The 14888-nt window shown below is 55.2% G+C and overlaps 4 protein-coding genes across 4 annotated transcripts; 3 read left to right on the forward strand and 1 right to left on the reverse strand.

Moving 5' to 3' along the window:
- Positions 1–1128: 1128 nt before the first annotated feature.
- BJX68DRAFT_266696 (uncharacterized protein) lies at positions 1129–3143 on the reverse strand (the record flags this gene model as incomplete). Its single annotated transcript, XM_071045587.1, has 3 exons — positions 1129–2155; positions 2244–2978; positions 3040–3143. The coding sequence occupies 3 exons, from the start codon at positions 3141–3143 to the stop codon at positions 1129–1131; spliced, it is 1866 nt and encodes a 621-aa protein (XP_070899357.1).
- A 2428-nt stretch (positions 3144–5571) lies between these two features.
- BJX68DRAFT_266697 (uncharacterized protein) lies at positions 5572–6066 on the forward strand (the record flags this gene model as incomplete). The annotated part of the gene is made up of 3 exons (XM_071045588.1): positions 5572–5770; positions 5851–5939; positions 6028–6066. The coding sequence occupies 3 exons, from the start codon at positions 5572–5574 to the stop codon at positions 6064–6066; spliced, it is 327 nt and encodes a 108-aa protein (XP_070899358.1).
- Positions 6067–8619: 2553 nt separating this feature from the next.
- On the forward strand, positions 8620–9162 carry BJX68DRAFT_266698 (uncharacterized protein; the record flags this gene model as incomplete). The annotated part of the gene is made up of 1 exon (XM_071045589.1): positions 8620–9162. The coding sequence occupies one exon, from the start codon at positions 8620–8622 to the stop codon at positions 9160–9162; it is 543 nt and encodes a 180-aa protein (XP_070899359.1).
- Positions 9163–10378: 1216 nt separating this feature from the next.
- Positions 10379–14867, forward strand: BJX68DRAFT_275777 (glycosyl hydrolase family protein; the record flags this gene model as incomplete). Its single annotated transcript, XM_071047917.1, has 5 exons — positions 10379–10777; positions 10836–11804; positions 11862–13137; positions 13300–13306; positions 13340–14867. 5 exons carry the CDS (start codon positions 10379–10381, stop codon positions 14865–14867), a joined length of 4179 nt encoding a protein of 1392 aa, XP_070899360.1.
- Positions 14868–14888: the final 21 nt, after the last annotated feature.

Genomic DNA, 14888 nt, shown 5'->3' on the forward strand with positions numbered 1-14888 from the left:
ACACCAGCATTTGTACAAGCCTCATGGTAATCTGCAAAGGTCAAGGCTTAGGATTGGTTTCTGTTGGGCGTTCTGGATCCGGTGGAACTCGATCGGCCATTATCATAGCTCACGATACCGCTGACGCCATCCACAACGCCTTGCGGGGACTCTGCGAGGAGTTTCTTATCATATTACGGTACCATTTGCAACCTCCTGCACACTAGGCTGGGCTGATGTACGTTTTGGTACGGTGGGGTTGGAACGGGGGATTCTCAGGGTTGCACTAGATAATCACGTGAGGAATGATGACGCGGAGACTTGAACCACCCTGAGGATATCCTTCCAACTACCCTACCCAATAACATTTTTCACGCTCACTGCCAGTCTCAGAGGATGCGCGTTCCGTGCGTACGCTGCACGGACATGAAACCGGTTAATTTACTCCCTTGCCAAGGCACTAATGACCCCGTTATCCGAATACAGCTCCCTTGGTAGCCAAAGCACAGCCCACCCAAAATGTCGTTCCGTACGGAAAGAAAGACCTTGACTGACAGCTAAGTTAGTACTTGTAACTCCGGGGATTTTTGAATAGATCGGTGTGCAGGCAGTGTAAGCCTAATTCCATTCCAACTGTCGATCAGCGCCCGCTAGATACCAAGAAGAAGAAGAAGCAAACAGACGGTTCAAATAAAGTAGGTTTAGAATACCACTTCGGGCTTGCGGCAAACAACGATTCAAACTGCGGGATCCCACAAGTACATGATAGTCGATTAGATAGGATAATGGTAGCTGTCACGTGTCTCTTGAAGAAGACGTAGCCTCATACTCCATATCGTATATATAACCTCGTTGGGACTTCAATCTCCGACGACCGCAATCCCAATGTAACCACAATGCCCACAGACCAAGCAGCCTGGCCAGGAGCGGACAAGGGCTTCGTCAGTGGTATAAAAGGTAGACAGTAGCCGAAAGGTTGCATTGCAGTGTGGTATAGTGAGATCTTGATGGTGTCATTAAGACAGTGTTTGTTACAAAACTCGACTCCGCGATTGTTGACCATTACCAAGCAAGCACTATATATACTCCACGAACGCCCAAGACCCGGACTAGCTAATAAGGAATGCATTCGATTCAACGGACTCGGCCTCATAAACTCCTCCCAGGCCAGTCCGGCGTCCACGAGAACGGCATATCCGTCTCCGAGCTGGAGATGAACGACGTATTAGCCTCGCTCCCACTCCCAAGGCTGGACCCAGGCGCTTGATAGTACTGTTGCTGCACAGATCCCCCCGCGCCAACGCCGGCGCCGCTCCCACCCAGCTCACCCACGCCCGCGGGACTCGGCTGCTCCACATCTTCATTCGCATCCAGTATTGCCTGAATCGAGTTACAAAACCGCGCACATTTCAGCTCCTGCCCGGGGTCCGCCGGCACACTCTCCTCCCCCTGTTTCGGTATCGACTGCATATTCGAAGTAATCTTCCCAATGACGTCGACGATGTCGACTGTCCGCCACACTTCGAGACAGTCCCATGTTGGACTTGGATGCGTTGAAAGCCGGTAGAGGGTGACGAGGACGCGTCCGACCTGCGCGACCATGCCGATTGGGAATGCCTCGTACTCGATTGGTGGGATGCGGAAGAGGACTTCGACCCAGGATTCGATGGCTTGGAGGGAGCTCCACATGCAGACGACTTGTTCTTCAGTTAGGCTTGGGCCCGAGCTGGTGTCGAGGGGGGATTGCAGGTTGAGGTTGGTGGGATGGATGTTGGCGGTGAATGCGGTTTCGTGGATGCTGAGCTCGGTGTAGTGGAGCTGTAGGCGGAAGACCTCTGTAGAGTTCCCCGTTCGGGTTAGCACTTTTGTCGCTTCGCTAGCAATGGGGTAGATAGGCGGGACTAAATATGAACCTTTGATCTGCAGTTCCGGCGGCATCGACTCGACGATCTGGCGAACCTGCGACAGGAGCGACGAGGTAAAGAGGCCAATCGGCATCATGCCCTGGTGTACATCACGCGTGCACTCGGCACCGTGTACAACTCGCTGCAGCCTGACGAGAACAGCTAGCATGGGGTCACTTGGGCACGTGGTGTTCGCCTCGATGGTCTGCAGGAAGCCGTCCATTTGCGGCGTCCAGCGCATGCACTCCATCTGGCCAAAATATGTGGAGACACTAGGTAAGTTGGGGCGTCACGCCCACGCGTTATTCTCTAGGAGCGGTACGATAGTTATCGATGGAAGGAAGAGACAGGGGAGCTTACAAAGAACTTAACAAGAAACAACCCAAGACAGCGCGCTGCTCCTCCAAGGAGCAGGCGATCGGAGTGAGCCCCGGATAGCTGGGGACACCCATCATTGGGAGCATATGTGCATTGATAGGCAGGGGCTTGTTCCAGCGGAGACCACAGACAATTGACAAGGCGAGGTCCATCATGCGTGGTGTGGTCGCGGGCCCATTGGTGAACTGGTCGTGACCCCAGGCGACGTAGGTCAGGGCTGCCAGCAGCAGGTCAAAGTCGGAGCGCTCCTCGACAACGATTGCATCGGACAGTAGCCTTTTGAGCACGCTGCCTTGCGAGGCCCTCTCCGGGACTGAGCGCATGGTCACGACCATGATTGCGCGGAAGAGATAGGGCTGCTCGCGCTGTAGTTGTTGGGCTGAGACTGTGGCGGGGATGTAGATGAATGGGCAGTAGGGCAACATTTGGTCCCGGAAGATTGTGAAAGACTGTTCCGCGGACTGGGCTCCATGAGGAGATGCAAAGTAGTCCTCGGATATGGGCGACGGGTGCGAGGCAGCAGAGGCAGAGGCCGAGCCAGTGGTTGAGGAGGGCGAATGGGGGATACCCCCAGTGCCAGCAGTGTTGGCTCCAGACGCCGCCTGAATTGCCTCCAGCAGTGCGGTAAGACTATCGAGTCGTTCGGCGAGAGCCTTCTTGGAGTAGCGCTTCCTCAGCGAGTTGGAGGGGAGACACTCCTTGTTGAGCCGGTGGCATCTGGCCAATAGTTAGCATGGCAATGGTTGGTACATGCATGGGACATGATCCGCCCCCCCACCTGTGGCAGCTCCGGCCATCCGGCGTGGCGACGCATTTGCTTTTGGTCTTGAAACAGTTCATGCACGCCAGCCCGTACGGGCTCCGTCTCTCGACCCGATCCATTAAGACTCTACTATGGCCAAGCGGGGAACCAATGAGAAGGGCCTGGAATTGATAGCAGGTACCAGCTTAGCAGGAGCAGTTAATAACGCGTGTCACAGCTGGTTTGGTGGGCATTCCACCCCCTGACGTCGAGACAAAACAACAAAGAAACCCCTCCAGGTCACGTGCTGACCTCGTAAATCGATGATGCGGTCTGCCATTTCCGGCTTTGTGCGCATAAAGATGACTCAGCGATCTAATGATGGCCATATTAGGCATCTTGATCAAAGTTCAAAGAATCGGTTGCTAATACGTCCTGGGCTTTAAGCTGGAATACCTACCTCGACCAAGCTATATAGGTGCGACCTCGTACATTTTAGCTTATCAACTCGTTCACTCTCTCCTCTCCGTTCGGCACAACCGCCAGCACGATCCTGTGCTATGTTTTCACCACGCTCCTCGCACTTGTTGAACGATGTTCGATTGAGAGGTTGTACTATCAATTGGGGAAAATCCCTTCAAGTCTCTCGCCCTGCCGTTTATGGGCGTGCCTTTTGGGGTTCACTAGTGCAGGTCGATTAGGGCTCTGAGGTCTCCAATGTCGAGTTCTAGAGGGTGAACAGGAGGGGGGCGGTTTCCGGCAGACGTGCCCTGGGGAGTTTGAAGTGATGGGCTGACCGATTGAACTAGGGCAGATGAAGCCACTGGCTGAGATACAGGGAGCACTACATTATCAATCGAGGGCCCCTCAGGATATGCGTTGGAATACCTGAGTCTTCTTCTTCTAATCTTCTCAAAACTATGCATGAGACACACACTGCGGGTATTTAGTGTGGTACGTCATCACTTGCCCAAATCTGTGTCCACCTCGGCCAGAGTATCTCTGACTACATACATCTATGTGTAGTTCTTACGAGATGAAGTTATGTAAGATCGGTGAAAGTACTATCAGCATCGAATTCCTTCTGTAACTCTAACTAGTGACTGAGCCTCGGACGAAGAATTGTTTGCCTCTCTGTAGGGGGAGGCGCCTTGCAGGATGGTGTCGAAAACGCAGCCTTGATCGTATCCCTGCTCCTTGGGGTACTTGCGTGTGCTCTGGATTATGCATATGCGTTAACGTGCTCGGCTACCAAGGGCTCTTACTCGCTCGGCAACTGAAGAATCTCATGGATTGTTTCTGGGGCCTGCCGCTGGTGTGTTACAGTCGCCCGCTCCAGCGACTGTGAGGGAGAGCTTAAAGTATGTAGCAGATTCCGGTCACAATTCGTCTTCGTTTCTCCTGTTATCCCCTGACATGCGACTGCGTAATCCAGAGTGTGCAAGCAAAGTAACTTGTCGACAGATCAGAGATGGGATACAAATACAACCAAATCGTACTCCGTACGCTGGGGTAGTTGGTCCAGGCGACTCTGTCCCTGTCGCTGCTATACTGGACTCCAGCCCAATGTGATAGACCTATTCTAACCTTAGCGTGTTGGTTCCGCATTGGGGGCGAAAGAAATCAGGGAATCGAAGGCGATCTGCGTGCTCACCGACCGATCGAGATCCTTCAGGCAAAGACATCAGTAAACCAGCTCAGCTGACCTGTCACATTCGGAGAACCCCACCTGCCACCTTTCTGCCCTGAAGACCACATTCTTGGCAGAGTGGACAGTGCGCCCATTGGTCGAAGACGGATCGGGGAAAGCTGATGTTTGCTTCAGGTGGAGATTGTCAACCAGGATCCTTCCCTGGCAGCTCCATTTAGGCGTTCGGTCTTAATGCAGGAATCTACAGTGACATCGGTGGCTGGCCCCCGCGAGATTGAAGATCCCAGTCATGCTCGCTTTGCGCTACTCTGTTAGGCTGCTGTGCTCACTTGGCGCGGGAGCACCCGCAGGATGGGGCTGAACCCCCGCTTTTGCCCCTGCTTGGTCCGACTGTTGGATTGGTCGGGCCATTGAGCCGCTGCCTCGTCTTCGATCAAGCGGTCGATCTGCAGGGTACTTCCGCTCGGAACCTATCGCTACATGTTTACAGTGAATACCTGCGTGTAGCAACCCAACGGGAAAGTGGCCCCGATCACTTTTCACTCCGTGTCAGTTTTGAGCCGGCCAACATTGAATCCAGGCCCTATCGAAAGGGTGATTTTCACCTCTCGAGGAGATGTAGCCCTTGGCGGCGTCTCGAGTGGAGACTGTATTTCACGAGGGTGCTTACAATGTAACTTAGACCTATCGCTACAAGATACCCTCGGCAACGAGCTGAAGTACATAGACTTGCAAAACCATCGATCATGAGCTGTCTTCCCGATCGAAATGTTATAAAGAGGTCGCCTCACGGCCGTTTCTGAACATCTCCAGACCCTCAGCACTCCATCTCGTACTCAGTTGATCTTCTCTACTTCGCTTATCCATCCCCAGCCCAACCCAAAGTCCATCCACGGTCCCCTTTCACACCCGCAAGAATGTACAAATTCATCTCCATCGTTGCTCTTGCCGCCACTGCCATGGCCCTTCCCGCCGACACCACCGTCGTCGAGGCCCGCTCCGACATCTTCAACCCCAACGAGGAATTCTGCGCAAACGCCGGCCTGTTCTACACCTCGTTCCAGTGCTGCGTCACCCGCGTCCTGGGCGGCGTCGTATCCATCGATTGCGAGCCCCGTAAGATTTTCTCCTGTCCTATCCTCGCGTACTTTGTTCCCATGAGATAATACCCCGCTAACCACACCATGCACCACTAGCCCGCGACATCCCGGACTGGTGCGTAACCGCTGAAAACGTGTGCGAGGCGACCATTGGAGGAAAGCCGCAGTGTTGCACTGTCCCAATTGTGAGTCTCCTCGAGCCTGTAGAAGGGCTGTGGTCTTAGGTAGGGGAACATCTTCGGATCGCTAACCATCCTGTGTGTGCTCGTACAGGCTGGCCTCGGTCTTATTTGCCAGGATGTTCATGCCTAAACGGTCTTCCGTGAGCGGCAGAGGAGGTGGATGCTTTCTCAAGTTCTATGAGCCGCAATCAGCTCAAGGAGGCACTTTTTGCACCTCCGGGCAGCACCACGAGCTACGGGGGAATCACGATTGTCATGTCATGCTTTCTTATTAGTCGTTGAAAGGTAGCCAGCTGGGCCAACTGGGGGATTTCAGCGGTGTCACTCTCGCTTCACTGTCCACTTAGTCGTTTATATATCGTTTACCAAACAATAAAACTCATGCGGCTTTGGAGCATATGTTCTCTTATCCAATATTATAGTTTGCTATATCAGGACAGGGAGTGGGTTCGTCCTTCCCACGTCGACTGTTTCTCCCGATGGTTCATTGTAGACACCGAGTGCGACAGTCCATTAGGCTGATGAGGTGGTGTAAATCTTCTCTCCGGGAGGATTGCCCAACATAGGCCCGATATTCATGACAGACGAGGTTCCAAGACTTCGCCAAATTAGATCTAATTATTAATGTATTAAAGGCGTCACCAGCCTAGAGCAGGTATAGTCAGTGAATAACGCACTGTACGTCGCACCCCGATGCTTCCAGCGCTCTCGCGCTATTCCATCAAAGCACCGTCAACGCCTCCTCAACCGGTAACATCGCCGCCTTCTCCGGATACGCCACGCGCCCATCTTTGTGCTTCAGATGTACCCTGAGGTGCCAATCCCCAGAAACACCCGCGAATTACTTGATCGTCGCCTCGACAAGCCAAATGCCATTCATGTGCTACTGATTAGCTCCCACCCCTTCGAGTTCTGACGCGGTCCAGACCTCGCGACCAGAATCTGGTGGATGCCCTGGGCGTGGCCGCCCCACTCACCGAACATATGCGCCGTGCCCTTGTGTGTTTCCGCGGCTGCTTTTGTTGTTCAAGTGCGCTCCCAGAAAAGTATCTATGTAAGACCCTCGTTAGCTGGATAGTCAGAGCTAAGTGAGATGCAAAAGTGCTTAGTGTTGTAAGATGAACGGGTGAGTAAAAGGACTTTGGAGACAATCCTGTGAGCTCGGTCGTCGAAGAGATCTGTCGATTCTGGATTCTGTGAGGGGTAGGATGTTCTTGGACACGTACTCTGTGATATGACCAACACCAGGGTCGCGGAGATATCGCGCCCATTTACTCTTGAGATCTTATGCATTGCCTAGAGGACTGGCTATACATCAGCGTACGTCGTTGGTGTACCTGGGTGACCCCGTAGCGGAGAGGCGAGATATCTAGGAAGTGCCCCGGGAGCAGGCCTCAATGGCGATGGCGGTCCTGCGGCATTCTAGGTGGCGGCCGCACACACCGGCTGGGCACAAACAAGAGATAGCAACGGTGTCTCCGCGTAGATAGACATTATAAAACTGGGAATGACTCCAGAAGCTGAAGGACATCGGCCCATCGCCGGTGGACCGAGAGGAGGATAGAACCTCTGGAGCGACATTTTGGGTAGGGGAGCCTGAATCCACTATTCATCCTTGTCCCAGGGTCTAATGCACACTTGGGACCAGTTGCGGGCAGTATATGGCTCAGCCGAAGAGACCGGAGCCAGCCTGGGCGACGTGCGCAATAGACGCACTGGGCCGCACCGCACGACGTTTGAAGCGCGATCAACCATGCACGACTTCGGTAAAGAATCCAGACTGTCGAATTGGTAATTCCAATGGGAAGAAAGCGGAGTCTTGGGATCACTTACAGGGACTCGTTCTCAAGTCCGAGAGAGCGCGGACTTAAATATAGCAACCCCAGCGACACATTATATTGGCCGATCAAGGTCTCTACTACATGTCGTATCGTGAGCCGCCCTAAGCCGTTCCACAAGTCTCACCCCGTCTCTTTAACTGAAAAGAATATCTTACCAGGAACAAAGTCGGAGAGCCGCGGATGCATCCAGTTGCACGACGTCAACACCACAGAGCATGAGATCCGACCCTTTGATCCTACAGCTAAAGGTCTGCAACCTCTTGCTACTGAAGCTCAATTTGTCGCAGTCAACTGCTCCTCCCAACTGCTCACACAAGCCTCCCTCCCCCCCAGCATCCTCCCAAAACAGGTCATCGCCCCACATTCGGCGTAGACGACAAACCTGAAACGCTGGACTGGTTCTCCGCCGGGTACTCGCTCCACGTCGGCACCCTTATTCTAATTGCCGGCCGCCTCGGCGATGCCTTCGGCCACAAGCTCGTACTCCTGGGCGGCTACGCATAGTTCACCCTACTGTCAGCCGTAGCTGGATTCGCCGGGTGGAGTAGCCCATCGAGCTTCTTCATCTTCTGCCGCACGATACAGGGGATTGACCCGTCATTCCTGTTGCCCAATGCCATCGCGATCGTTGGCCGCTGCTATGACCCTGGTCTCCGCCCGAACTTGATCTTCAGCCTGTTTGGGGCTACGGCCCCGGGCAGCTTCGGCCTTTTCTCGGCGCTGTGTCCTACTGAGTCCTGTGCCTCGCGTGCCTTCTGCTTGCCGTCCTGGCTCCCGCCAATCCCGGCCCCGCCACACGATTCCGAGCCCGGAGGGCCAAGGGCCAGCAGTATAAGCCAATCATGAGGACAAATAACATCTGGCAGCGCATCGACATATTTAGCTTGATGACTGGCGTATCCGCCCTCCTATTCTTCAACTTCGCCTGGAAGCAAGGCCCCGCCGTCGGCCGGCCTACGCGATACACCTACACCCTCATGATCACCGGGATCGCGCTCTTTGCAGTTTTCGTCCTCGTGGAAAAGCGCGTGAGCACGCACCCACTAATCCCATCCGGCTCCTCCCACCTCTCCGCCCTGTTCACCGTGGCCTGCCTAAGCGCAGGCTGGTTGAGCTTTGACATCCTCGTCTTCTACGCAGCAAACCTCCTCGAAACCCTCCGCGCCTTAACCGTCATGCTCATCGCGATGACCGCCTTCCTAACAGGGGCCATCCTCCTCGGAACCGTCCGCGTACACCAAACCTACTGGGCACAGACGCTCATCGGGATCCTCTTCCTCCCCTGGAGGAGGGGCATTTCCTTTCCCGCGGCGACCATCATTATGCACCGCGCCATACCGTTGCAGATGAGGGTGTTGCGGCGTCGCTGGTTAATACGTTTGTGAACTATTCCATCTCGATTGGGCGGGGATGGTTAAAGGGCAGGTAAATCGGTGTGGGAGGATATTCCGCGGGGGATTGCGGGGCAGGGCGTACCAGTGGCGCTCGTGTTCTGATTTTGGAGCAGTTTCAGGCGCAGAGGGAAGAGGTGGTGGCGCTGGGGGAGACGCACGGGTACCGGTCCACGGACAGCCGAAGCGCCCAGAGGAACCTGTAAATCTTGTGAAATTTCTCGAGCGGCTGGGACCGGAGTGCAACTTCTTGGAAAGCCGGATGTAGATACTAATAAGACCCTGGCTACTTGCTCAGTTTAGGCAACAGCAGTGTGCCGCACAGCCTCCTTAAAAAACACCCTCCCTGCTCCATATACTGTGCACCAACCTTTTGCGAATCGGCTGCTGAGCCAGGTGGTTCAGATTCGGATGCCTTGGTCGGAGTGTTCTATGCGTGTGAGCCGAGTGTGCAGGGCGGGGAAAATAAACTCCACCAATCAAGGACCGCCTGCCCCTGCTGGCACGGGGCAAACGAAAAGCCGAAGGATCAAGTGCCGAAGTCAATCAAGTATAGGCGTTCGCCTGTACACCCTTCGCGGAGACTAGGATTCCTCCGCGACGCAGTGAAGATTACGCGATTAGGCAACCGGTAGTCGGGACCTGACTTTCCCCACGACTGCTGCAGGAACTCAGCCAATTCCAGGGGTGGTTCCCCACGGGGCCTCTTTACAATGGCCTCAATACCAACGACTTACCTCGCCACACGAGCACCACACTATCGCTTTCATTTCCGACCTCCGCGAATCTGTCATGCAATGCCACTGAAAGACGGTGCTATATTGCTTTCCCCGCTTCCACATTTGCTGGGTTTGACCAATCACTTGATGCAGCGAGAATCACACGCCTTCTGTCCCAGCTTCCAGAACATCAGCGGTCCTTCCGTAGTGTCTTTTCCCCTGCGCGACATGGCGCCACATTCGCGGAGAATCAGCGAAGCCACAGAGGAATGCAGATGAAAAGAGCACGCCGGTGAGCCTTTGAGTCTTGGGATTCATACTGTATTAACTCCTGGCGATATAGGAAGGCAAACTGTGGACAGAACACGCGAGAGCCTGAAAGTATATAAAGCCTGTGCTTCGGCATGGATTCGAGCTCTTTCCACTCATAACCAGCTTTCCTTTCACAGCGGCCTCACTCTTGGAACCGTGGAGGCCTCCATCTTCTCAGAATGGTTTCCTTCCTGGCCCTTGGCCTAGCTGCCGGGCTCTCTCTCCTCCAGGCAGCAAGTGCCCAAACCTACAACGAGCTCTACCGACCCCAGTATCACTTTACCCCGGCCAAAAACTGGATGAATGATCCCAACGGTCTTCTGTACCACAATGGCGTTTATCATCTCTACTACCAGTACAACCCAGGCGGAGACACCTGGGGAGCCATGTCCTGGGGCCATGCCACCAGTGACGATCTGACCCACTGGGAGCACCAGCCTGTTGCCCTGCTCGCGCGTGGATATCCAGGTGACATCACTGAGATGTTCTTCTCTGGCTCCACTGTCGCAGATACTGAGAACACAAGTGGCTTTGGTGGGAATGGGACTGTTCCTTTTGTGGCGATGTATACTTCTTATGTGAGTTCTGCGAAATTCTACCCCGGCATGGTGGTCCAGTTTACTGACTTCGACTTAGTATCCCGGGTCACGCAATCTTCCTAGTGGGAAGTCAGTCAATGGCGGACAGCAAGCTCAATCGATCGCGTATAGTCTAGACGAAGGGATGACTTGGACAACCTACGACGCTGCCAACCCAGTCATTCTGAACCCCCCAGCGCCCTATGCAGATCAGTGGCGTGACTTCCGCGACCCGTTTGTATTCTGGCACGCACCAACTCAGAAATGGGTGTCGGTTATCTCGCTAGCCCAACTTCACAAGTTGCTCATTTACACTTCGCCCAACCTAAAGGACTGGACGTACGCCAGTGAGTTCGGCCCGATGAACGCCGTGGGAGGGGTCTGGGAGTGTCCCAGCATCTTCCCTCTGGCCCTCGACGGCAACGAAGCCGAGACCAAGTGGGTTGTGCAAATTGGACTCAACCCCGGCGGACCGCCTGGAGTTGTGGGGTCAGGATCGCAGTACATCATCGGCAGTTTTGATGGCACAGCATTCGTTGCGGACAGCAACACCCCGCCGCCGTCTTCAACCTCCACGGCCGGGTCGAGCACTACTGCGACGCAGACGTCCACTAGCTGCAACTGCCCCAGTGAAACTGGAACACCTGGAAATGTTACATTCCAAGACTTTGAGGGCACTGGCGACTTTGCGTCGCGCGGCTGGGTGGCCACAGGCGGCCTGGTCGGGGCTGCACCCGCTCAGGGCACTCTTCCCGGCCAGCAGACCGTCTCTGGATTTGCTGGCAGTCGCCTGGTGAATACCTTCCTGAATGGAGACTCCACCACCGGCACGCTCACGTCGCCGTCGTTTACAATCACTCGACCGCAGATCAATTTCCTGATCGGCGGCGGGAACGCACCAGGCGCGGAATGCATCAACTTGAAGATAAACGGACAGAGCCAAGCTGTGCGGACTGCCACGGGCCAAAATGAGGAGAGACTTCTCCCGCAGACCTGGGATGTCACGGAGTTCATCGGTCAGACTGCCGTCCTTGAGATTGTAGATTCCCAGACTGGCGGTTGGGGACACATACTCGTGGACCAGATCACCTTTACCGGAAATGCTCCCTCTCAACCGCCTACTCAACCGCTTACCGGCGACGGTGTGTGGAGCTTCAATGGGACTGGTACCTATGCGAGTCGCGGGTGGACTGCGACTGGGGATCTTGTCGGCAAGAGCCCGGCCCAGGGGACGCTGTCGGGTCAGCAAACCGTGTCTGGCTACCGCGGAAATTTCGTCAACACCTTCTACGCGCAGGATTCAACTACTGGCACTCTAACCTCGCCCACCTTTACCATCACCCAGAAGCGGATCAACTTCCTCATCGGAGGCGGAAATGCTCCAGGTGTGGAATGCATCAACCTCAAAGTCGGCGGACAGGTTGTCCGCACAGCCACGGGCAGCGACAGCGAACAGCTCTCGGCAAAGAGCTGGGACGTGACAGCGCTGATTGGCCAAACTGCGGTCATTGAGATTGTTGATTCCAGCACAGGCGGCTGGGGCCATATCCTGGTAGACGAAATCTCCTTCTCGGATGCCTCGACTGAGCCGCGGGGAAACAACTGGATGGACTGGGGCCCCGACTACTATGCTGCGGCCCCGTTCAATGGGCTGCCCGCGGAAGATCGCACAAACATTGCCTGGTTGAACAACTGGCAGTACGCAGCCAGCATTCCGACCTCCCCCTGGCGCAGCATGCTCTCGATCCCGAGGAAACTGTCGCTCAAGACGCTGAACGGGTGGCCGACCCTCATCCAGCAGCCTGTGGCCAACTGGGCGGATCTGCAGACAGGAACATACTCAAATGCTCTGAGCACTGTCGCCGAAGGAACGCAATCCATTCCGCTCTCGGGCAAGACCCTCGATATCACAGTGACATTCTCCGACCGGACATCGGCCACCGGTCAATTCGGCCTTCTGCTCCGAGCAACTTCCGACCTGGCACAGCAGACCCGAATCGGGTACGACTTCAGCACAAAGAGGATGTTTGTTGATCGGACCAAGTCTGGGAACGTTGGTTTTGACGGGTCATTCGCCAACACGTATTACGCGCCGCTGACACCTGGCAGTAACGGCAAGGTCACTCTCCGCATCCTTCTTGATTCTTCGTCCGTCGAGGTCTTTGGAGGCCAGGGAGAGGTCACCTTGTCGGCGCAGATCTTTCCCCAGGACTCGGGTGTTAACGTCCGCCTTTTCTCATCTGGGGGGAGTACGAGTGGTGTCACGATTGATGCGAAGGTTCTGGGGTCTGCTTTTGATCCGCCAGCTAGCAGCTCTACTAGCAGCACCAGGAGCACCACCAGCACGATCAGCAGCACCAGTACGACCGGCATTACTACCACGACGACGAGTACCACATTAACGACGACGACAAGAAGCACAAGCACAAGCACCACCAGTACCGCCAGCACAACCAGTACAACCGGTACATCCAGTACGACCAGTACAACCAGTACTACCGGCATTCCTACAACCACATCAGGTACCACGTTAACCACGACGACGACGACGACGACGACAAGCACAAGCACAAGCACAAGCACCACCGCTCGGCCTTCCGCTACGACTCCCGTCGACTTTCACCCCGTTTTCCACTTCGCCCCCAACCAGAACTGGATGAATGAACCTAACGGCCTGATAAAGATCGGGTCCACATGGCACTTATTCTTCCAGCACAACCCGACCGGAAACTTCTGGGGAAATCTCGCTTGGGGCCATGCGACAAGCACGGACCTCGTATCCTGGGATCACAAACCAATTGCAATCCCCAGTGCGGATGGAATACAGTCATTCACTGGAACAACGTACTTTGACGCGCAGAATCTCTCCGGACTGGGATCATCGTCAAACCCGCCGTATCTCGCGTTTTATACTGGGTACTTTCCCTCGACGGGCGTCCAGGATCAGCGCCTGGCATATAGTCTCGACCAGGGCGTCACATGGATCAAATACGCGGGGAATCCCATCATCTCACAGGCCCAGGAAGCGCCGCACGATGTCACTCAAGGACTGGAAATCCGGGATCCAAAGGTCATCTATCATGCTCCATCCAGTCGATGGGTGATGATCCTTGCGCATGGTGGCCAGAATAAACTCACCTTCTGGACATCCACCAATGCAATTGACTGGACATGGCGAAGTGACTTTACTGCCAGCAACATCCCCAACCTGCCGAGCGGAATCAACGGGTGGGAGGTGCCGGACTTCTTTGAGCTTCCCATCCAAGGCACAACGCAGAAGAAATGGGTTCTGATCATGACTCCTGCGACTGGCTCCCCAGCCGGCGGCAACGGCGTCTTCGCACTGACAGGGTCTTTCGACGGGACTGTCTTCACAGCAGACCCCGTTGACACCGCCACAGGCGCGTTCTGGCTCGACTACGGCCGCGACTTTGACGGAGCGCTCATGTGGGAGAATGTTCCCACCCAGGATGGCCGGGTGATTCTCGCCTCCGTGATGAATAGCTACGGTGGGAACCCTCCGACGAATACCTGGAAGGGTATGGTGTCATTCCCCCGCACCCTGGAGCTCCAGCAGTCCAACGGCAAACTGCGGTTCGTGCAACAGCCCGTGGAGGAAATCAACGGGCACGCGTGGCCGCTGGCAAGTATCACGAATCAAGCCCTCGCCCCGGGCCAGACACTGCTTTCCAACATCCATGCCAGAACACTCGATATCGAAATTTCATTTACACCATCGCCCGGGTCGACACTCACCCTGGCCGTTCGCAAGGGAGGCTCGCAGCAGACCCTTGTCAGGTACGTGCAAAGCTCCAACCAGCTATCGGTCGATCGCAACGCCAGCGGGAATACCTCGTATGATTCCGCAGCCGGCGGTGTCCACACTGCGACTGTGCGCCCTGGTGCGAATGGTGAGGTCCACTTGCGTGTCCTGGTTGATACGTGCTCGATCGAGGTCTTTGGGGGCCAGGGAGAGGCTGTGATTTCGAACTTGATCTTCCCGGATGTGTCTGCTGATGGTGTGGCTCTGACGGTCACTGGGGGGACGGTGACTCTAAGCCAGGTCGTGGCGCGCGAGATCCTGCTCTGAGCTAGATAGCTGGCTGAGATG

The sequence above is a fragment of the Aspergillus pseudodeflectus genome, assembly GCF_044049435.1.
Source record: "Aspergillus pseudodeflectus strain CBS 756.74 chromosome Unknown BJX68scaffold_20, whole genome shotgun sequence".
Lineage (NCBI taxonomy): Eukaryota > Fungi > Ascomycota > Eurotiomycetes > Eurotiales > Aspergillaceae > Aspergillus > Aspergillus pseudodeflectus.